General features: G+C 42.3%; 1 protein-coding gene across 1 annotated transcript; it reads left to right on the forward strand.

The window, feature by feature from the left end:
* The first annotated feature begins 13067 nt into the window (after window positions 1-13067).
* Window positions 13068-14640, forward strand: LOC108599116 (zinc carboxypeptidase). Its single transcript, XM_017985905.1, has 5 exons — window positions 13068-13233; window positions 13292-13807; window positions 13952-14045; window positions 14099-14395; window positions 14447-14640. Exons 1-5 carry the CDS (start codon window positions 13084-13086, stop codon window positions 14638-14640), a joined length of 1251 nt encoding a protein of 416 aa, XP_017841394.1. The 5' UTR covers window positions 13068-13083.
* Window positions 14641-23977: the final 9337 nt, after the last annotated feature.

A 23977-nucleotide genomic window follows, 5' to 3' on the forward strand; every position in this document is an offset into this window, starting at 1 on the left:
TGGCCCCCAGCCGCCCGCCTCTCACGTTGGCCTAGCTCTAATTAATTTTCCAATACCGTTAAGCCAAAGCTGACAAAGGTAGCGGCGACAGCAGCTGCTGACTTTAAGCACTAGCTGCGCACTTTTGAGTTAAAGCTGTCGGGGCGCATAGCTAATGAGGTGAGCACAGATCGTAGCCCAAAACTGATTGATGTGTGTCACTTGGCGAACGTGCCACAGTCAGAAAATCTTGTCTTGTCTACCACCAGGCCACATGCAATCTAAATGGCTTTCAATTTGTGGCACATTAAGCGTCTGGTAATTGATATACAAACAAAGCATCAACTGGAGCGGAGCTCGCAGCTCTACATGTGTAGACAACACCCAGTGAAACTTTTGCCAACGAGTTAATTAAAATTTCAGAAACGTAAATTGAATTACCAACGCAAATTGTAACCGACAACGTAGAGCGCCATTGCCACTGCCACTGCCATTGCCACCACCAACTGCTCCAGTTACGCGTGAGAATTTTTACCATTCTACGCGGTCGGTCGGTCGGTCTGTCTGTCTGTCTGTCTGTCGGCCTGTGCATAAAATTTCAATTCCGAAATCGAAGCGGGGCAAAACTGATAGAGCTGCTAGCTCTAGAGTCGACAGCATGTTGACTGTTGACTGTTCGCTGCTGTTGCACACACATTCCCAAGGCGACGCTGCTCAATTGCTGGCCAATAATCATAAAATTTAATAAAGGTATATTCCAGCTTGACCGTTAACGTTGCACTCACCCCCTCTGCGCAGCGCAACACACAGCCGGCAACAGTGGGTTAATGTATGCAAAACGCATTCAAATTTTATGTATCAGCCGCAACGATCTACGCTCCAGTCCCAATGCTCCGCATGTAATTCGCTCGCCATTTGGACGACTCTGACTACCTTTGCATGTTCTTCTTGCTATCTTGCATGCTCTATTGGCTTTTTGGTCAACAGACACATCAGACTATCAGACTATCCAACTATCGCAGCCCTCTGCGCATGTAAATTGCATAGTTTAGAGACACTTTGGGTCAACTAATGAGGGCGCAGCAGCAGCAATGTCAGGCATGAGAATGAGCTAGCAAATAGTGGACTTAAAATTCTACTATAAACATACTTTTAACACTTACTGTGCCATTAAGCATATCTCGCATATGCTTAAAGCATTCGCTGATCAGCTTTACAGACAATTGAACTTTATGTGCCGCAAATCGCATCAATTATAATATGAACTCAACGCAAAACTTTTCGAGCTCAACGCTTAAGTTTTGGCAATAAATCAAATTTGCTGCAAGCCATAAAAAACGCCACACATTAGCACAACAAAAAGCGTAGAGCAGGCTGAGTGTGGAGGGGGGCAGGCAAACTCAGTGCTCAACCAGTCCACGCAGTCGTAAATCTGAAAATCACTTGTCGCGATTCAAGTTCTTCCAGCTTCGGAAGCAAACGAGAGAGGCGCATTAAATTTTACGCATTATTAGAAGAAGCCACAATAGCACAAAGGATAACAACGAAAAATTAGGCACATTTGTGGTTAAGTCCCTGCCTCTGTCTCTGATTCTGTTGCTGTCGCTGTCGCTGTCTCGGGGTTTGTCTGACTTTAAGGGTGGGGTATGGGCAAGTTGAGAGTTTAGTGCTTGTCGCATCATTCCACTTCATTGGCGGCTTTTGTAACATTTGTTTGTGACGTTAATTTATACAATAATTGTGACAAGGACCAAGGCAAGGGATGCGGCAAACTCAAACTCGACGCTAAATTACGTCCAAGCACTTGAAGCGCAAAAATTTGTCCACTGGCCATTTGTTTATTTAGCATGCATATTTATCTGACGTCATTTTAATGGAATTTTAATGTATTTGTTTACTTAACACACATACATGCGTGTGCGTGTGTGTGTGTGTGTTTGGTAAGGTGTTCTTAACTCAACACTGACATTTTTTCAAAATTTATTCTAAATTATATTCATACAAATGTTAAAAAGTTGCAAAGCAACATTTACATAGCACACACACACACATATATATATGCATATGCATGCTTGCAGGCGACACATGAATATTGAAAGTGCATCCTCTCGCTCGCACGCGTTGAGGCTGTCTCACTCGCACGCCAAACTTTGTTTGGCAGCTCAACTTTCATTATGAAACGCATCTCATCTGCAAAAAGTTTTGCGGCTGAGTGACAAACCTCGCTGCCATGCCCACTTCCTGGCTGGTGTTAAAAGCCAGGGGTCTGCATATATTAATATATCCCAAATGCGAATGTGTGCTGCGACACGTAGCTAAATTACAAAAAAAAAAAATATTCTAACAAAAAAACAGCATTAAAATTTTTTCATAAAAAATGTCAGCAACAAAAGTTTGAAATGCAAATAATTCAGAACACATTTGTTGTAGTTGTTGTTGCTGAGTGCTCTTCAAGCAGACACACACACACAGATTCACACATGTGACACATCATTTGATATGCTTTGGAGTTGTCGTGAAGTGCGAGCGCAGAGTAAAAAGCTTAGCGCACTTTTTGGGGCTACATTTTAGGCACACACGTCACGAGCAGCACAACGGACAGCAGCAGACAAGGCAGCGAACGCATTAGAATGCATTTAGAAACGCATTTATCATCATAGTGGGATTTGTTCAGGGCTCAGCAGACAATCATCAGCGCAAATCCTTCGCAGCGCGCGCTGATCGATTATGATGGATGTGTGATAAAAATAGAAAAAGCAAATCAAATAAACAAATTGCATATATATATGCAATTAAAATTCAAATAAAAAAACGGGGCGGAGCCGTGGCAAGTGCTACGTGCTTTCATTAGCAAAACCAAATCAAAGTCAAAGCTTGGCCACACTTGAAGCTGCTTGAGCTGCTGGTGCTGCTGCTGCTGTTGGTGCTGGTGCTGGTGCGTTTTTATGCTTAGCCTTATCCGCTTGCTTATGGTCGCACTCAGCATGCGCCACTCCAATCCTCCACTTGGCTGCACTCAAGTGCCGCGATGTCGCCATTAAAACATTTGCCACGCTCACTCATGGCCGAGTATCAGCTACAGACCAGGCTACAGATACTTCCTAACAACTGCTTATAAGTATGTGTGTGTGTGTGTGTGTGCAGCGCAAAAAAAAGAAGCATAAAATGGCGTCTTAAGTCAGTTGCTGACGCCCCCCAGCTGCGCCTTGGCAAGTCATTAACTCAGCTCAAGTGCTTTTATCTCGGCACTTGAGCGCAGTACAGCTTAGCTCCTCTCTCTCTCTCTCTCTCTCCTTCTCTTTATTCTCTGTTTCTCACTGTCATTGGCAGCGCCATTTTGTGAGAGTGCGCTGTTAATTTCTCCATAGCAATTACACGCAACTGATAAGCACACAAATTGCTACAGATTAAAAAGCAAACAGCAGTATAGCAACAAAAGGGGAGACAAATACATTTTATAGCTCACCCGTTGTGCAAGCGACCGACTGGAGCCGACATAAAACTAAAATAAACTAAATGAAACTGCTTGCAATTGCAAAAATAAATTTAATCAATGTTGTAGCTATAAGACAAAAGCAAATACAAAACTTAGGAAAGTATCTTATGAAGCTGGCAAAAGGTTCTGATCTTAACAAGTTGAAATACATATTTAAATGTTAATTGTTTACAAAGGTATCTCATAGCAATATACTAACAATAGTCTTATAATATATGTATTAGAGTTCCAGAAGTCGCTAATATATTTATCAAAATATATTTCGATACAACAGCTCTGATTGCCAACTACTGATTGTAACTACTAAGTTTGAAAAGATAGCAGCTTAGCTTAGAAATAATAAAACAAATTATAATTTAGATTTATCTTGCCTGACTAATATGTAATTTCAAATCTAATAAGTAAACTAAAATTGTTCTTCATATTTTTATGACCAATATAAATGTTAAATAAATGCCGAGTTGACTAGAAATTTTCCAGCGCATTTTACGAGCCATAAAAGTTGTCACAATCGCTGCACATATGTAATAGATTACATTTTACAAATTGTCGAAAGAGAAATCTATTAACTAATTAATGAAGCCCAGAGGCCATAAAATCAAACTGCAGCCACACGCACATCATTTCACCCACGCACACGCATTGAAGTTCAATTAATTTGCGACGAAGGCGTCAACAGACAAGCGTATCAATTATTTTAATGAGCCTGGCCAGAGTGCGGGGGTTACTGGCCAGTGGTCACACATTATGATGCACCCCGCTCGATACGGTCAAGCAATTGACAGGGACAGGGTGAGCGCTATGCTTGGCATGCAATGAGGCGTTGAGGTGTGCACCCTCGAGCGTCAGTTGTTAATGCAATTTTAAACAATTTGTACAATTGGTTAGGCAATTTGCGGTTTGACGCGCTGCGCACGACAAATGACAACAATAAATTAGTTCGATTTAGTTAACACGCCCACATACATCGATTGTTAGCCACTAATGGTGAGCAGCTTGTGGCAATTATAATGCAGTTGTGGCAAGTTTTAATTGCTTATTAAAACTGTAGCGTAAAGTTAAAATTATTCGCAAGTGTTGCATATAAATTGCTTATTGCAGCTGCACCTCAGGCGAAGCTTAAAGTTTAAACCTAAAACGCAAACTCAAACTCAAAGTGCGAGCTTGTGGTTTGCAGTTCTTTTGCTGAATTTGCATAATCGCTGTCAACTCAACAAAGGCCCAAAAAACTCTCACGGCTTGCGTTAGAGATAGAGCCAGAGAGTAGTAGAGAGCATTCATGCAATTGACACACATCATTTCACGCACTGGCGCCTTTCAATAAACCAAATTTATCACAAGCCCACAATCTAACAACGGTAGCTCTAAAGCGCAGCCGACTGGGGAGGGGCGGCAGTCAACAATTTAAAATCCTTCAGCATATTGAGAGTCACAGCCAAACAGCTACAAGTGTAATCAGTCAAGCGTTTTGTCAGCCACGCAATGACATCATCAACATCATCATCATTGCCAGTCCACAAAAATCTGCATATCAAAAAAAAATTGAAGAATGTGAGAGAGTGTTAAGCGTTTTCCCCTTTTCGTGTCACAGCCCTGAAAAAGGGTTTGCTGATTAGAGTTGCGTTTGTGGGTGCCGTGAACCATGAATGAATGTGTCTCGGTTTGCGGTTATCGTTTATCAAGCCATCAGCCAGGTGCGACCACCACCCACTGCCAGTCTCATGCCCAACTGCAATCCGTTGTGGAAATTATCTACACTAATTCCAAAAACAAGCGCTGCCAGCCAAACCAAAGTTATTTGGGAAATCCGTACGCGTTGTGTTGATGTTTTTAATTAATTTGTCGAAGGGTTGGAGGGTTTTTTTTTTTGATATGATAAACATGGTGTTGATTTTTGATACGCATTAATTTGACAATCACAAGTCGTGCGTTCTCTGCTCTTTTTATAGACTTGAAGGAATAAACAAAAAGGGAATGCTTTATTTTTAGAATTAGGAAAACAGCAACTTTATTTAATGTTTTACTTTTATAGCAAATTATTTAAACATCCAAACTTTGCATAACTTTCTTTGCTTTAACTCTTGTTCTAGTAGATTTGATTAGCCTTTGAGAGTTCTCAAGCTCTTCTCAATTGGCTGCTTGTTTAAGAAATATTACATCATAGATTTATAATTATTTCATTCAACTGTCTTGCGTCTTGCCCCGCTGCGTTTTATTAATAAGGCAAACCAGATGACTATAGCTGGAGCTCAATCAACATGGCATGCCATTCATACATAGGCCTCATTACAACACCCAACAGCAGCAGCAAGTCGATATGCTGACCAGAATCATGCTGCTCTGCCATTAGTTGTGGATGTTTTCATCATCGTTTCAGCTTTACAATTGGCAATGTTATATATAAAGATTTTTTTTTCTTATACCTCAACTGGCAACTGGCATGCTGCACATTCACAAAATTGATTTCATTCACAACATGCCACGTTTGGCTCATTAAATCATCACTCAGTAACTATCAATGTTCGATTTGCCACTGGGCACAACAGATGCTGCCCCTTTGTCTTGCAACTGGTTGTTGATATTCATGTAAAGCGCTGGAAAAATGCAAGTGTGCGGAGTGCGGAGTGTGGGGAGCGTAGCAAATTAATTATGAATCAGAGAACAATGTAATTACATGAAATCCGATCGATGAACATGGCGCACAGTGACACAAAAAGCAGCAACAACAGCAGCAGGTCTGCAAATGCAATTGACATTTTTACAACGTTGCTGCTTACAAAGGCACGCTAAGCATGTCTGTCTGGCCAAACAGAATCAGCAGGGAAAGTTTGCCTGAGAAACATGACAAATATCTGTGACAATCAACTGATTGTTGTTGTTGCTGCTGTTGGGTGCTTAGTTGCTGCTGCTGCCGATCTGAGTTGCTGCAACCCGTTTGCGCACGCGTGAATGCCACTGAGCCAGCGGGAATTGTTTAATGGCGCTAAGCGGCCTGTTGTGCCTCAAAAAGTCTGCCAGTCTGACTTTTGTGCTAATAGTTAAAGATAAAAATCACAGCGGGTTGCAGCGCAGCAGCTTTAAGGCAAGCCCAGACCTCAACAACGCCTACTTGGGTTACATTGACAACATGTGGCAACCGCAAAAGCTTCGTAAAAAATACATTGACTACAAAGCAGCTCCGCCTTTTTCACATTAGTTTGCCAGCAGCCAAAAAAAAAAAAAGAGAAAAGAGCGCTTGACATGTAAAAGGTTTTTACAGCAAAAGTTGAAAATTTTTGGTGTTTAAGTTTCGTTTGAATTTAAATTTTGCATCAGCTTAAAGTTGCCTAAGTGGACTTAATATTTTTGCCATGCATGCTTAATAACTTTATGCAATAAACATTACCATTTTTTTTCTCGCCACTACTTATAGTTGCAAAATAAAAATAACCAACTGTATGCTATGTATATTTATTTTGCTTTTGGACGCTGGCAACTGCGCATGGAAGGTTTAATGCATTGGAGCTCCTCCTATTTTCAGCGCGCGAATAGCAAGCGCACACTATACACTGAGAGAGAGACACACACACACACACACACATACACACAGACAGGCAACGTAGGAGCTGGAGCACATACGAGAGCAGAGCAGAGCCGCAGCAGCAGCAACGACTATTTTCATAGCATACTTTTAGGGGCATCTTCGTGCTCTTCACTATATACAGCAACTATATGGCCCCTGTTATTATGTATATATGTATGCCTGTGTGTGTGTGTTTTATATACATATTTATTTACTCAACTGTCATTGCAATGGCACCACGCCCACCTGCTTCAGCAACGCATATTTCAATTTGTCTGCAGCTGGAAAATTGCTTTGCTGCGTTTCTTTTTTCCCATTTTACTATATATACATATATATTATTTTTTGTGTGCATTTTGTCAAATGAATTTTCCACGTCGCTCGCAGGACTTATTTGAAATTTGTTTGCTGCAGCTTTTTGCTTGATTTATACGCATTATGCTTTACTTTTGCTGTTGTTGCCACTAAAATTCTTATCTCGTCGTCAACTAATTTTCTGATTGCATGCTGTGCGCACACACAGAGACAGAGAGGGGCAGATAGAGAGGGAGGTTAACGTTGTGAATTTAAATTGGATTTTTGCGCACATTAAAATGCATTTGCAGCGTGTTAGTTATGAATGCATATGAGGCTCCCAGCACCCAAACGAACAGCGGCGCATTAAACAAGCAAGACAAGGCTTTAAGCAACAAGAGCTGCAGCTCTGGAACTTACACTAAATGTTTACGTTTCCTGAGCGTCAGGCGAACATGGCAAACATTTAGCAATTGTTACCACAATTCGCAAATAATTGTCGGCATGCCAGCGCATAGCATAAAGAGCTATAAAAAAAAAAACAGAAGCATGGTTAGGTCAGCTGACGTGACGACTGACCACAAAAGGCCCAAAATAACAAAAAAAAAATTAAATAAATATGCAGCAATATACACGTAACGTGGCCATAACATAGAACATGGCTAATTCTTGCATGACAATTTCACATTCATAACCCTTTTTGTTTCGAATGTGCAGCAGCAACTCGCGCAGGGCTTAAGCGTTGCTACATTAACTTGGCAACAGCTTAAGTAGGCCAAAAAGCAAGAGCATACGCTATTCGTTGCACTTTGTTAAGCTTGAGGGCCAAATTTTATTCGTGCTGCTCTTTGTTTCATATTTGTTTGCCGCGATTTCAGCTTTGTGCATTTTAAGCGCTCTGTTAATTGTTAATTTTTATGGTCTGGCAATTGCTGCGCCAGCTACAACAACAGCAATCAGATAAACTAGACAGCGAAAATAAAGAAATTAAAGTGCCGCAAAATGTTGAGAGACTATAAAAACAATTTAGACAGCCATAAAATGCTGAAATTGAATTTATTTTTGCGTGCAAGCTTTTATTGATAGCTAGTTAAAGTGAAGCTACTTACTATAGAAATTGCTTAGGGGCAGGCTGGAGTGCGGGCTGGGGTGCTGGGGGTGTTAAGCGCACACCCACAGCAAACATCAAAGCTTCTCAACCAGCTAGCGAGCGCCATTAAAGGCGATTTTATTTTTTTTTATTTATCTTCCACGCTGACAACCCTTTCACGCACTTACGCAGAGCAAAGCAAATATTGCAGAGCGCTGTTTCAATTTTAAAGTAAATATTTGCCTCCAGGGTGCTTTTGATATTTATTACCTTTTTTTTGCTTTTTGAGGCTACTGATAGCTGCTGACCAAACACACACACACAGAGTAGTGGACAAGCTGGAAAGCAATTTGCAAGCTGCTCTTAGCTAATGGTGCTGGGGCTATAAATTTGGTCATTTCAAGTGGTTGCAATTGGCTTTTAGCGCCTGTCAGTTGGGCTGCTTAGCCAACAAATTGCAATTATGCCAGAGAGCCAACGCAGACAGCTGACAAATGACACCAGCGGCTGGGGCTACATTAAGCGATTAACTCGTTGGCAGCAGCTAGTGTGGGTTGGGGTGGTTAAGCAACTTAACATATTGTTAACGTGGGCAACGACTTGTTTGGCAGCAAATGTCTTAAAGGGATTTGCGTTGTCCTTTCGCCTGATGATGCGTTGACTGTTTGACTCGGCGACTGACTACCCAATGCCCAATGACATGCAAATGTATGCAGATCTGCGCTTTTGTCATGTCAACGCAGGCAAATCGACAGGCAACCATAACAACAACAACAACAACAGCAACAACAAGCAAATCAGATATATTCTAACCAACTCAACTTGTCGCACAAGATTTTATTTTTTTTTTGGCTACTCTTTATTTTTGCTGTACTCCTTTTTTGGTTATTTGCTTAAATCTGCGCGCATGTTTTGTGTGGCAAAAATAAAAAATGCAAAATAAATGCGTAAATCTCGAACTTTTTGGGCTAAAAGGGCAGCAGGCAGCTGTGTTTGCGTTCTGTGGTAAATGTGTGTCTGCAAAGTTTCTTTTTTGTCTGTTTTGCAGGTGCCGTGTGTCATGTTTCAGAATGCAGACAAGGACGAGGACAGCGGACAGCGCGGACCGCGCGCACGACAGTTCATCAAGTTGACTTGTGATTTCCGCTGTCTGCATAGCTTGTTACTTGGTCTTAAAGCGGATTAGGCCAGAAGGCTTAGCTCGCATGTCTGATAGTGCAAGTGAACAGCGACTAAGACAGATAAATGACTTGAACTTATGACAAAAAAAATAAATGCGTAGACTGGCAATTTAATTTAGTTGTTTATGCACTTTGATCAACTCACACACCTTAAGCGCTTACTTGGGGTTGCAAAAACACAAAGAATCTGTTAAAATAAAAGCCACACTTGAGCACACTGAGCTGAGCTCAACAGCTGCGGCAGCTTGTTTGGAATTCTCACATGCCACACAGTCGGCTTGATGGCTCGAAAGGTGTGTGTGTGTGGGTGGGTGGGTGGTTGAGGCTCATGCTTGTGGTGCGCATTGGGCGACGCTGCAAAAACAAATTTTCGACTGTAGAAAAAATAAAGCGAAAATGTTTTAACGCCTCGCTGCATAATGACAACAAACAAAACGCTTCATTTAACAAATAATAGCTGCCAGCCGCATTGTTGAAGAGCAAACAACAATAACAACAACAACAACACAGTGAAAACAATTTACAATTTACGGCACAAAGCGTTGGCAAAAAACAAAAAATAATTGTTTATTGAACACATTGCTGCCACGCCCCCATGCCCATGCGTCGCATGCAGCGCACACAAGCGTGCATATTTGGCAATTAGAACCCCAACAGGTGTGCGGCACGTTAATTAGGCTCCTCTGCTATAACTACAACCCCCAAAGCCCCAAACCCCTACGCTTAATTGCCACTAGGCGCAGCACAGCTAGCGGCGCATATCTGTGGCAAGCAACGCATGAGCATGTGTAGCTACAACTTGAGCCCAATTAACAACAAGTCAGCTTACAATAAGCAGCCAGCAGCTACTGTAATTATCCAGATAATAACCACAATACGTACACTCATAGATGAGGAATGGCCAAACAGCACGCAGCAGACATAAGCACTAACTAACTAACTAACAGTACTGCCAACACACACACAGACAAAGCGTGAGGGCCAACTGAACTGAACTTGTTTAGCCAATTATCCAATTATTCTAGGCAGATAACACTCAGAGGCGGGACGAGCCCAAGTTAACAGCCAGAAAGTAAAGCAGCTAAGGCACATTTTGCATTAAAGACTTTTGTTACATTTAAAATATGCATATAAAGGTTAAACTTTAAGCAATTGCTTCAGAATTTATAGATACAAATAATATAAAATAAAAATACAATTGATAATAATAATGTATGGCTAGTTGCTTTTATTTATTAATACAAATATTTAAGCCAAAGCCACAATTTGCTTTTTACATTTTATTTAAACTGAACATATAAACTAAAAAACTATAACAGCCAAAGAACATTAACCAAACATAAGTTGTCATCAAAATTTATAAAACCTCTGCATGCCACGCCATAAATGAAAAAGTAAATCCTTGGTTAACAACAAAAAAACGGGCATTACTAACAAGCAAATTGAACTTGAGGCGAACATGCAACTTCCTTCCTTGCAGCGGACACACTTCCTTCTGGCTTATCCAGTGTGGACACAATTTGTGTGGCATGCAACGTGGCCATGTGTGGCAGTGTGTGAAGCTACTTAGACAGTTTAAGGCTAATTAAATCCGCGGCATGGCGAAACGAAATGCTAAACATTTTCCGGCATTGACATTTTTCCCATATTGCGCATACGCCAAGTACGCCAGACATGCAGATTTATGTTATGTGTACAAGTGTTTCTTACTTTTGCTACACGAAAGGAAACGCCTGTCCATGCTATTTATGACAGCTTAAAGTGGCCGCAATCCCTCGCTTTAAAGCCAAGCCACATCCTTTAGCCAATTAAAAATGTGGCGCTTGGCTTATCGCACGCGCAGCCACGCAGCTCACTTGCCTTGGAGCTGGTGCAAAAGTTTTACAAAAATGTTCACGCGCCCCTTCGCAGCGCAAAAGTTTTGCGTAAGAAGTTGTTTAGCTTTAATCCTGCCCCGTTACCTTTATGGCGCTGATAAGAAATTAATGTGTCTGAATTTATTGGTGCGGCGGCAATTAGCACGCTAATCAACTAAGCCGCCGCTAATTGAGTCGCCTCAGTAGAGTCGCTCGCCACGCGCACAGAGCTGCTGCATTTGCTGAAACAACAATGTGCCCATTTCCACAATAGCAAACGCCTGTATGGCCAGCATCATGCCCAGATTCAAAAAGGTGAGACCAAAGTTTTCCGCCTCCAGCAACTTCGGCCCCAGCATGGACAGCAATTTATCGAGCAAGCTGGCGAAGCTCAGCAGGCAGTGCAGCATATAGGGCATCATGAATATCCAGCTGTAGTTATAGCGCATGTAGAGGCAGCCGCGCTTCACAATCAGGGCGGACAGCTTGGGCGCCAAGGCCACAGGCAGTGAATAGAAATTCGCGAGCAGCAAAGCACTCCACACATTCTCAATCTTCATAACCAATTGCAGTTTGTTCTCCAGCTGCACCGTGGGCTTTAGCAGGATGCCCCAAAGCGCCACAACCAGAATCAGATAAAGCTGCACGGATTTCATGCTGACATAAAATATATATAGAGCTAGTTATTTATATTTCAAACTGCTGTTCTCAAGGCTTACCTTGCGTTTAACTATTTAAAAAGCCTCACACTCATACATACAGCTGCCCATAAAACACACACAGACAAACACACACTTGCACCTCATGCGGCGTTTAATGCTGCTCGCAAAATATGACCAGCAATGTTGAGTCCTTTAAGTACTCGCCACAGGAGTATCAAAGGCCTAAGCAACATTTCAAACACTAAGTCTGTGCAATCTTTTGCCGTTTGGACACGAAAATTTATGTGCTACCCAGGCAGCAGCTTCATTATGCAATGACCTACAGTCTAAACAGAGCCCAGAGACAGAGTCAGCGCCAGAGCCAGGGGAGAGTGCACACCAAATTTATGTGCAAAAGTTGAACGCGACAGTCCAAGTACCTGACACGCAACTAGACTAACTAGTTGAAATTGCCAAGCTACTACTACTGCCTAACAGTCACATTGAAAACTGATAAGAAATTGTGAAAAGCAAAAGTCGCACGCATTTGACTTTCTAATATATTTTGTTGAAAACTCTATTGTAACATGGCCCACAGTTCATTATAAATTAACTTTGGTTTCTAGAATTTGTATTGCTGACTTCTGTTCAGATTTTTTTATGATTAAATGCATTACAAGCTAAAGATAAAGATTACTATGCTATATAAGCTGCATACATTTTATTTATTCTAAAAGACTAGAGCTATAGATAAGAAAAGTATCGTTAGCGATTAAACATTAACAGCAACTATTTATTGCACCAATATCTTAATATCTTTATGAAAGTTGCACAACTTGGGCATTCCCTAAGATCATTTTGCGAATTAGAAAGTGTGTGATGTCATGGGGTGCTAAAGATAAGCTGCAGTGCTAATCAGTCAACTATTGCAATTGGCAATTGCGAACAAACAGTTGGTAATTGTGCGTTCAATTGTCAAGTGCTATGTTTGGATACTTGGCGATACTATTGGGCTGTCTTAGCCTGGCACAGAGTACGCCACAAGTGCGCTATGATGACTACAAGGTGTATGAGGTGAAGATAGAGAACTTGCAGCAGCTGCAGCTGCTGAATGCGCAGGAGCAAAGGCTTCAGGTAAGTGAAGTGAAATACCAAAAGCAGTTGTTTATATGTGGCATATGCTTGGCTATAGCTGAGCAGCTGGCGTGAGCCGCGTTTTGCTGGCGATAGTGCTGATGTGATGCTGCCAGCGGAGAGTGTCCAAGCTTTTGAGCAGCTGCTGCAGCGCCAACACTTGAACTACAGCCTGAAGATCAGCAATGTGCAGGACTTAATCGATGCGCAGCGCCCCAAGCAGCGCTTGAGTCACATGGAATGGACACAGTATCATACGCTTGATGAAATCTACGCCTGGCTGGATGATCTGCAATCCAAGTATGCCAGCATTGTTACAGCTTTTACCATAGGCAAGTCCCATGAGGGGCGGCCCATACGCGGCATCAAGATCTCGCATCGGCCCGGCAACAGCGCCGTCTTCATAGAGTCCAACATACATGCGCGTGAGTGGATCACCTCGGCCAGCATTACGTACTTTATCGATGAGCTGCTGGTGCCCAGTAAGCCGGGTGTGCGTCACATTGCCCAAACTGTCGACTGGTATATCATACCGGTGCTGAATGTGGACGGCTTTGTCTACTCGCATGAGTCGGTGAGTTTATATTATCTTGTTATTGCCATGTTATCTTGCATTGTATCCAGAGCACAAACAAGTTGCCGACAGCATTTATTAGCCGCTATATACTTATATCAACTAGCCTACTAATGACTCCAATTAATGTAATTGCAACTGCAGGAGCGACTCTGGCGCAAATCGCGGCTGCTATCGGATCCCACGGGTGCGTGCGTAGGCACAGATTTGAATCGTAACTTTGACTATCGCTGGATGGGTGCGTGTGAAATTTACATTAAGAGTTGAAAAAACTAAGTTAAATTTGCATAGAAATTGGCGCATCGGCTGATCCCTGTTCGCAGACCTATGCGGGTCCCTTTGCCGAGTCCGATCCGGAGATCAATCAGCTAACGCGCTATATCAACGAGTCCATACCGGCAGGCAGCATTAAGATTTACATTTCACTGCATTCCTATGGACAATATTTGCTCTCGCCTTGGGGGCATACGGATGCAGAGTTTCCGGAGCACTATCCACAAATGATGGGCGTGGCTAAGGGATTTGCGGATGCTTTGGTCAGACGCTATGGCACTGTCTTTACTTATGGCTCCAGTGCCACAACGCTCTGTAAGTGGCGCCAGTTCACTTAGCTATAAATTATTAATCTTTTATTTGCAGATGCAGTTTCTGGTTCTGGCAAGGAGTGGGCCTATGCTGTAAAGAATATAACCATTCCATATACCATAGAGCTGCGCGACAAGGGCCAGCTGGGCTTTCTACTGCCGCCCGAGGATATTATTCCTGTGGCTCGTGAGGTTACCGATGGCTTCGTAGGCATGATCGAAGCAGCTCGTGGCATACAAGTCTTATAATTGTTCATTATATAAAAAAGATTTTCTGATATTTTTGAAAATAGTATAAAAATGATTCTTTGACTTTGATTTTTATATAAAGCAAGAATTACCAGAGCATTATCAACAAGGGCTTTGTGGCTGCTCTACCGATACAGAGCTGCCCGTTAAGAACCAGATGGATTTTAAATTGACACCCAAGGATATAATACCTGTGGCCCTTGAGCTTACCGATGGAAGCAGCCCGTGGCTTGTAAGCGCTCAATAAAGATAAAACCCCCCCTCGCTATAGCGAAAAGCAAACCCTCAGCGTATGTGTGTGTGCCTCTCTATATATGTGTGTGTGAAACGCCAGACGGCGCCACTGTGCGGCATTTGAGCTTTTTCGCTCCGCCCCAAAAATACGAATGCGGCTGCTGTTGCCGAAGCTTCCAATCAGCAGCCACGAAACGAATTTGTGCCGAGGCTGATAAGGAAATGGCACAGGCAGCCAACAGTTAACGGTACTTCGCTGCCATTCGGTTGCAGTTACGTTTCAGTTGTTTTTGTTATTTTATGTTTCCCATGTTTGTTATATTTCTTTTCTTTTTTTTTTTTTGTTTTGCGCTCAAGTGTAAAAGGCGCCGTTGGTCGGCAAGTCTCCGCCTATTTTCAACGCGCGCACAGCATCCTGCTGAAAGCTTCTTCTGCATGCAACCAGAGGGTGCACATAGCAGTGTCTGACTGTCAGACAGAGGGGGGTAGGGAGCTCCTACAGCTCGTATGCGCATCAGCAAACAAAAATAAACGCAGCGAATGGCGAACGACCAACGAATTTTCTTTAGTTGCCAACAACATGGCGTCTAACTGCCTCGGTATATAGACGCCATATGTACTACAGCAGTTTATATAGAACGAGCTCACATAATGGCGATGTCTATCATGATTATTATAGTTGTTATTCTTGTTGCTGCTGCTGTTGCTTGCACTTATTTTTTTCAATTTGTCTAATGAAATTGCGTTTTCCACTTGCGTCGCACTGCAAAGCATTCAATAAAAATAACACACACAAAAAAACAAGCTGGCAAATGGGAAAAATCTTGGGAAAATTCGAGAAAATATAACGTTGACACTTTTTGTCGTTGACAGTGTTGGCAAGCGCCGCCTTGACTGCATGTACTTATGTGTCTGTATGTGTGTGTGTGCTTGCCTTTTTTTAGCTCAACTCTCATTCTGCATATAAATTGAAATTTACGTGCCATGCTACAGTTTTTGTTGTTGTAGTTGCTGCTGCTGCTGCTGCTGCTGCTGCTGCTGCTGCTGCTGTTGTCAGTTGCACCTTTATGACAATTTTCCTGGCTGCCACTTTTCTATTTTCCGGCTAGCAAGTTTTCTTTTTTATATTTTCTTGTATGTGCTGCGCATATTGCGGTGATGAATTTTTCTCTTTGAGTTATTTAAAAGCTGTCGAAGTGTGCCCGGAGGGGGGTGTTGGCTATAAAAACTTACTTAGCCAAATTAGAGCTGAAGCAAATGAAGTGTTGAAAATTTGCCTAATAAAAGTGTGAAAGGCAAACAGGAAAAGCAGAAAATTAGTTTGACATTTCTTAAGTGATGCAAAGGCAAGAAAATATTTATGAAAGAAAATAAAACACTAAAGAATCTTTATAATTCGATGGCGTGTTTAAAATAAACTTTAAATTAGTTTTGCTTATTTTTTGTAAATTAATAAATAGCAGACCTTGCTAGTGGTTGGCTTGAATAATTGATTTTAATTTATTTATTCCTTAACTTACTCAAACTGCTTAGTAATAAATTATTTATTGAAGCTTGTCAGTCAGCTGCATATAAATTTTCAAAAGTTTTGTTATATGAACCAATTACGTATCGAAAAATATGGCAGCAAATCGGTCACGCTAATTTGATAATTCAATTCGGCAATCAAAATTGGCGACTGACAGCCAATCAAAAAATCAAATCAAATCCAATCCATGAGCTTTACCAAGCCCCAGATAACGCAAAAAATCGACTTTAATTGCTGCCAAAGCAATAAACTTCAACGCCAATTGACGCTTGACACTTGAGAGAACGCTGAGGCTGAAGCTGAGACTGAGAACTGAGAATTGTACGTGATTTAGACTGTAGACGCCAAAAACTGTAGATTGTAGACTGTGGACTGCAGCGAAAGTATGACGACAGCCTGAGTGACTCTTGTTGGCATTGGCTTGGCTTCGTTGAGCTTGGCTGTTATTCCCAGCGCGCGCCAGAAAGCTGCGGCGTCTGTGCCATTTTCGGATGATTGGCAATGAGGATCAGAGCTGGAGCTGAAGCTGTTGCCGTTGCTGTTGCTGTTGCAAGAAAAACAGTCGCATGTGCACGCAATGTTGCTGGCGCTCGAGACGCACTCACGGTTACCGCCTACCAAAGAGTTATGACAGGCCACTGAGACGTGTCCTTAAATGGCAAAAAGGTGCGTCCGTTTATGGACTTGAACGACGATGCTGGCGTGTTGACAATGATGTGCATGATTGGTGTTTGTTGCTGTTGTTGCTGCTGCTGCTGCTGATTTCAAGCGAAGCCCGGCTCTGGACTCAACCCGTTTGCGAGTTCTTCAAGCTGCGTCGTCGCCGTTGCCTTATAAGCAGCGCGGAGACATGCGTCTAGACAAGCAGACTGAAGACTGTAGAAAGAAAAAGAAAAACAATCACTGCAGCAGCAGCAGCAGCAGCAGCACACAGGCCTTAGCCACAACCTTCCAGCAGCAGCATCATTCAGCAATTGCCAAGTTTGGAGTTGGAGCCTATACTCAATGATTGCCATGAATGAAATCCACGCCAGCAATTAGTATGCGAAGATTGTGATCACTCGGAAGTAATGCTAATTTTTTGCCAGCCCTGGCAGACAGACGAACGTACAGACGGACGGACGGACGGACAGTTAGCGTCTAGTAGCCTTTCACTAGCACAGCTGCGTTTTTTATTCTAAACTCTCAAAATGGTCTGATGCGTTGGCCCAGGAGATGTCATTAACATTGAAGCAGCAGGTGAATGAATGCAGCTGACAGGCAACTCCATTATGCAGCCGCAACAGCAACGGCAACAGCAACAGCAGCTCGTCTATGCCATTAAGAGTGTTAACAGCCAGAGCCAGAGCATTAGTAAACTGCTCGCAACACCTGACGCAGTTGCGAGGTCAACTTCAGACAAAGGCATGCAAATGCGATTTGCCTGCAACACTCTGCCCGCTGCCTCCCCCAGCTGCGCTGCCTGCTGTAAGAAGTAAGAAAACAACTTTTACGCTAAGCAGATGAACAACATTTGCATACGCAGCCAGCCCCCAACTCAAGTCCCACTGTCTCTGTCTCCATCCTGTTGCTGTTGCTGTCCAGGCGAAATCAAAAGCTTTTTAAAGGATATTTCATATAATTTTACGCTTAAAAGACAGCTACGTTGTTTTCAACATGAACTTTTGCAGGTTGTTTGCTCAGCGGCCAAGGAAATTGGAAAAAAGCCGGAAAAGCAGACACTCCAGCCAAGCCCACCACCCACTCAGCCAATGGCTTTGTCAAGAGCAGCCGTTGCTTTACCCACGTGCCAAGCCAAGCTGCTTAAAGAAAGAATAAACTGCGTTGCTGTGGCGAATTTGCATGCGCCTTTTAAATCAATTATTGTTAAATATTTATTTCTTGACAGTCCATTTTAGAGACTGCTGCTGCTGCTGTTGCTGTTGCTGTTGCTGGTGGTGGTGGTGGTGGTTGGCAAGCAGCATATTATGCTAACATAAATTACATGATTGATTTCATTCGAGAGCAACAGCGTAGAGCACGCAGGACACTAAGGAGCACACACATAGAGCAGCGCGTAAGCACAAGAGAAAACAATGCCAAAGAAATAAGTAAACAAAATGCAAATAGATTTTTCTTTCTTTGGCCTTTGGCTTTACGAGGCCTTGATTAAAATGCTTCTGAATTAGCATACCATTTAGTTCAAGCCAGCGTATATGTATTGCTTATCTGCGGCAATATCTATAAATACCAATTGCGAGTGCGCTATGGAGTTCCATAAGGACTTTCCTAAGGACGCTGCTTTGCGTTTGGTAAGCAGTGTGAGCTGCTCTGAATGATGATGAAGCTAATGAAGCCATAGTTTATATTAAATTGTTTTTGCTGCTGAAACAATTTCAAGCATAATTATTATTTTAACAGAGCATAAATTAAAACACGTAGAACAAATCAATTGTCAACATGATACAGCAAATTTAGATCATAATATTGTATGATAAAAGTGAGCTCTATAGCTATTAAATATTTGTATATTACTTTTATTTATTTAAATACAAAAATAATGTTTGGTTATCATTTATTGTCATTTGCTTATAATTTTCACAAAAAACCACAAGTCCATGTTCAATATAAAAATAATAAAATTATTTGCTTTTAAAATATTCAAAGAATGCGACTTTTGTTTGTTTTGTTTTCAACAGAGAATTACAAAATCAACATCATTATACTCAATGTACTTAATCAAATTGATTAATAATCGAATCCTTTGGTTTGAAATTAAGCAATCAAACAATGTCTAACAATTTCCTAATACAAAACTAAAGAGACTTAGACTTTGAGTTCAAGCTATGAGTAAGAGCTGAGATCTCTTTAGACACTCTAATAACATCAAGAGCTGCTCGTGAGACTGAAGTTTCAACTGGGCTTACATATATACGCTTACCTCTGAGAGCTATGGCCAGACTTTTATATTATATAATATGCATTTGATATTTTTAAACGCTCTCCTCCCAGTGGACTGTTGCGCCTCTCTTTGGGCGCAGATCTTTAGCGCAATGTGCAGCGTCTCGTGTGTTTTGTTCACTGGCGCGTTGACATCGCCATCAAAATGCTTTGACGTGGTTTTTGATTGACAGGAAACTCATAAATAATTCATGTCATTAAATCAAGTTACATTTTTTTTGCTTTTGGTATACTGCTGCTGCTGCTGCTGCTCTGGCTGCTGCTCTTCTGCTTGAGCTTCTCTGCCAGTTGCAGGCTACGATATCTTTAGCTCCCACAGCTAACAAAGGCGTGGCAAGAGAAGCGAAGGGATTGAAGTGGGCGCTGCTATTGAAACTCGTTTCTTTGGGCAACTTAGCCAACTGGACTGGCCTGGCCACACATTTGGGCCAGCTCTAGGGGCAGCAGCAGTGTCCAGAGAGCGGCTTGCAATTAAATGTCAAAAACTGTTTCGTTTCATTGCCCGCATAACTGTAACTCAATTCACTCAGCAGCACTCGGATTTTTTTTAATATTTCAGCTGAAAACTTGAAGGAAATAAGTTTTCAATGAATATAATTATGCAAAACAGCCAAGGCAATGGGTGGTCGTGGTGCTGGACCTTTCAAGGCGCCAAAAACAAAAAACAAGCGAGAAAAAAACATATTAAAATTACCAGAAATGACGAAAGCTGACAAAAAAAAAATATAAAAGAAAATGTTTTTTAGCGATATGAAAGCAGCTTGAGCATATTTAAATATTACAGCGCACCCTCCGTCATAATATTTTTATATTATTGCTTGTTTTAATTCGTTGTTGCAAGATTTGATATATCTACATATTTTTTTTCTCTCAGCATTTTCTTTGACAATTGTGAGCGCTTTGGGCGCGTCAGACGTCGAAAAGTTTTTAATTTTTATCAAAGATTTGCCAACGTTGTTCTTAATGAAATTTTGCCGCTGCCGCTGCTCGGCCAAAGGATTTTTTCTGCTTGTCGCGCATAATTTGCATAATTTTCAGGCAGCAGCCATTTTTAATTTGTGATGTCCTCAAGACAAGTTTCTTTTTTTTTTTCTTCTACTTTGCGTGCAACTTTTTTAGCAAAAGCGTGCAATTTTAATTAAAGTAATTTATGAGCTTGTTCTTGTGCTAACTTTAAGCCGGCACATCATTTTAATTGCTTTGCGATTTTCTTGGTCTTTCCTTTTTTGCAGCATCAGTGCCACGCCCCCTGCCCCGGCCCCGGCAGACACCAGCTAGTGCCACTGTGTGGCGGCTTTTGTTGTTGACGATGGTGTGTGGCGATAATAATTACACGTCACGCTGCCACGCAATCAAAACATTATTTGTGCAAAATCACGGAGCTGAACTCAGGCGGAAGTGATGAAGGACTTCAGGACTTATTGGCTGCACGCGCTCCCGTTGACGACAGCAAAAAGTTTAAACAATTTGGCATTGCCCGCACCGCACCCCATTTGCATTGCACCCAGACCAAGCCAGACCGGGCCGGGCCTTCAAGTCAGGGTCAGAGATAGCAGCCAAAGCCGCTGCTGCTGCTGTAACCCTGTCCCTGGGGCCGCCACTTCGCGCGTGTAAAATTCAACGCAACGCGTGCAGTCCACGTGGCCAGCGGGCAAAGCGGCGGCGGCGGGCGTGCGCCTTTCCACCACGCCCACATTCATGATAGTCGCAATAGCAATAGCCGACTGAGATTCAAACAAAACATCGAACGCCAATCAACCAAAGTGGGTGGGGCGGCGGCAAAGCGGAAGCGCTGCGAGTAACAACGGAAAATTGTTCAAAATTATGTAAATTGATATTTCTGGCAAAAAGGAAAAAGGAGTGCGAAAATTTGCCTAAATGCTGTGTGCGGTCGACATTGCCACAAACTGTTGCACGCCAACAATGTGACAGCAGCATATGTTGCCAACAATCAACAACATCAAATGTTGCTGTGTACCCCTTTGGCAAGTCCTTGCCCCAAACCTTGCTGCATTTTTCTTAAAGCTTTAAGCGCGCCACTTCGATTGGCTTAATCTCAAGCTCAGCGCAGATATCATATAATGATAATGCTACACATTTGTTGTATATGACTTCCTGTGCGTAGAGCTATCTATTTCATAATATATATTTTTTTGTTATGCTCTTTTCCCACACCCCCCAGCTGTCCACCCCCTGCCAGCAAAAGTCGACACACGTCCGTGGCAATAAAAGCGCAAACGTTTCAATTCCGTTGCGGCTGACAAATGCACAAGCATTTGCCAATGTTTCTGCCCCAAAAAATATTAGAATGATAAAAAAAAACTATCTATGGCACTTATAAATAAAGCAGGACAGTCGACCAAAGTTTATCTCGATGTTGTCGAGTGTTTTGATTTGTAACGTTTCTCACTTCATTATTATGCAATAAATTCCCAGCCCAAAAGTCGCATAATGCCAACTACATGCTCATATCTCATGCACAAAACTAGGGGCGAGTTTTGCAAAAATATCTAATGGGGTAGTTGTTGTTGTTGCTGGCGGAAATAGAGCAACGCGCTGGACGTATGAAACTGTGAAAATTAATGAGGCTGAACATGACAAAGCGCTGATATATAATTTTTTTAGCTGTCAGCATAAAGTACTTGTGGCTGTAGGGGCTGAAAGCTTCAAGCAAATGGGTGGTAAACTTCTCTGCAGTCGCGTTGCCAACTGCTGTGAATGCCTAAAAGCTTGCTACAGCTTTTACTAAAATTCAAATGCGCAGCTTTAACCCGCCAGCAGCAGCTTTTTGCTAAAGCTTCTATGCTGAGAAAGCTCTCGACATTAAACCCACCCTTAGTTAACAGCCCAGTAAGTTGCTTGAGCATAAAAGCTTGCTGCATGCTTTCGCTTTCGCATGTGTTGGTATGTAAGCTGCGCTCTCTCTTTCTCTCTCTTACACACACTCACTTAATGGCCGCTCTCTTTTTTTTCTTTTTGGTTGGTTGAGTGTATGTGTGACACAAAGAGGAGTGTCAGGCATAAGGCGAGCAGCATAAATTTTGAGCATACAAAATTCCACGCAGCAGCAGCAGCAGCAGCGCGTCGCAGTCAAAACTTTTTCGGCGAGTTTTCCGCAGAAAATCCATAAAAATGAAAGAGTCGGGTGTAAATACTGCATCAAAAATAAGAAAAACCAGACAATTGATGCGCAAAAGTTCCTTTAGTGCTTAAAACGGCAATTCGTGTAAATAAATGCTCGAGTAATCAAATAGAAAAAGTAAGCGGTAAATGCTGCAAGCGATTTGTGCGGCAAACAGCAATTAAAATTTAGAAAACGTAAAACGGCCCAAGTGGTGCTTGTGCCTCTCTGTTCTGTGTTCGGTGCTGTGCTGTGTATAAATCAAACAAGTTTCTATACACAACGTTCGTATACGGCGCACAAGCGAATTTTTGTATAAAGAAATGCCAATGGAAAATTAAAATCATAAATAAAGCATAAATTATGATTTTGGCAGCGGCAACAAAAAATAATATAAAATCAAAAAAAAGAAACAACAGCGCGCTACACAACGAAAATACAGATATATTTTGATTTTTTTTTTATAAATAGAAAAATCAATTTCGCACGCAGCGCGCACTCAAACACACACACAGTCAAACATACACACACACTCATACAGAGACAGGAGCGCTCACAGTCACAAAGTGTAGCAGCAAAGAGAGCGGCAACACTGGAATTCGCTCTCTTGCTGCTGCTGCTCTCTCACTCTCTCTCTCTCTCCCACAACTCACAGTTGTAGACGGCTGTTGGCTTTGGCGCCTCGCTGCCTGCTCCATTCGCCTGCTTGTGTGTGTGTGTGTCTGTTTGTGTGTGTGTGTCTATTATAAGCAGCAGAGCGAGAGCGAACCACAAAAAGCAGAGGCTAACGCTCTGGTTTGCGCTGCTGCGGTAACGGTGGCGACTGCGGCTGTTGTGAGAATAATTGAATAAAACTCAAGTGTTTTTGTTGCATTATTTGTTGTGCTTATTATTGTTATTTGTTTAAATTAGCAACAACAGCAGCAGCAGCAGCAACAATAACAACGCAGACACAAGTGTGCCAAGCAGCGTAGCAAACGCAAACGCAAACGCAAACGCGCGTGTCCCAACATCAACAGCAACTGCGACAACAGCAACATCGACAGTAACAGCAACAGCAACAGCAACAACATTGCAGCCCTGGCCAAACCCTTTTATGGGTTCGTCCTGTACTTTATGTGTCCGACTCTAGTGTCCTGTGTCCGCGTCCTGTGTCTTCTGTGCTTTGTGTCTTGCGTCTTGTGTGTGAGCTCGGCATGTTTACAAATTGACGCTGTAAATTGAATTTATAGCACACAGAGCGAAACAAGTGGTTGTGCGGTGGCCCAAGCGTATGGATAAAGAGCATTGGGTGGCCGACTGGGCGTATACGCAGTGGCTAAGTGGTCGCTGGGTCGATGGGTCGCTGTTGCGGACCAAGGCAAAAAGTTAATTTCCGCTACTTTTAAAAGTTTTTGCGCCCATGTGTTTGCTCTGAACTGGAAGCCACTGCCAGTGGGGTTGGGTGGGCGTTTTACGCACAGCACCGCGTAGCACCGTCGACATCTCATCAACGTCATAGTTGTCGACAAATG

The sequence above is a fragment of the Drosophila busckii genome, chromosome 3L (assembly GCF_011750605.1).
Source record: "Drosophila busckii strain San Diego stock center, stock number 13000-0081.31 chromosome 3L, ASM1175060v1, whole genome shotgun sequence".
Lineage (NCBI taxonomy): Eukaryota > Metazoa > Arthropoda > Insecta > Diptera > Drosophilidae > Drosophila > Drosophila busckii.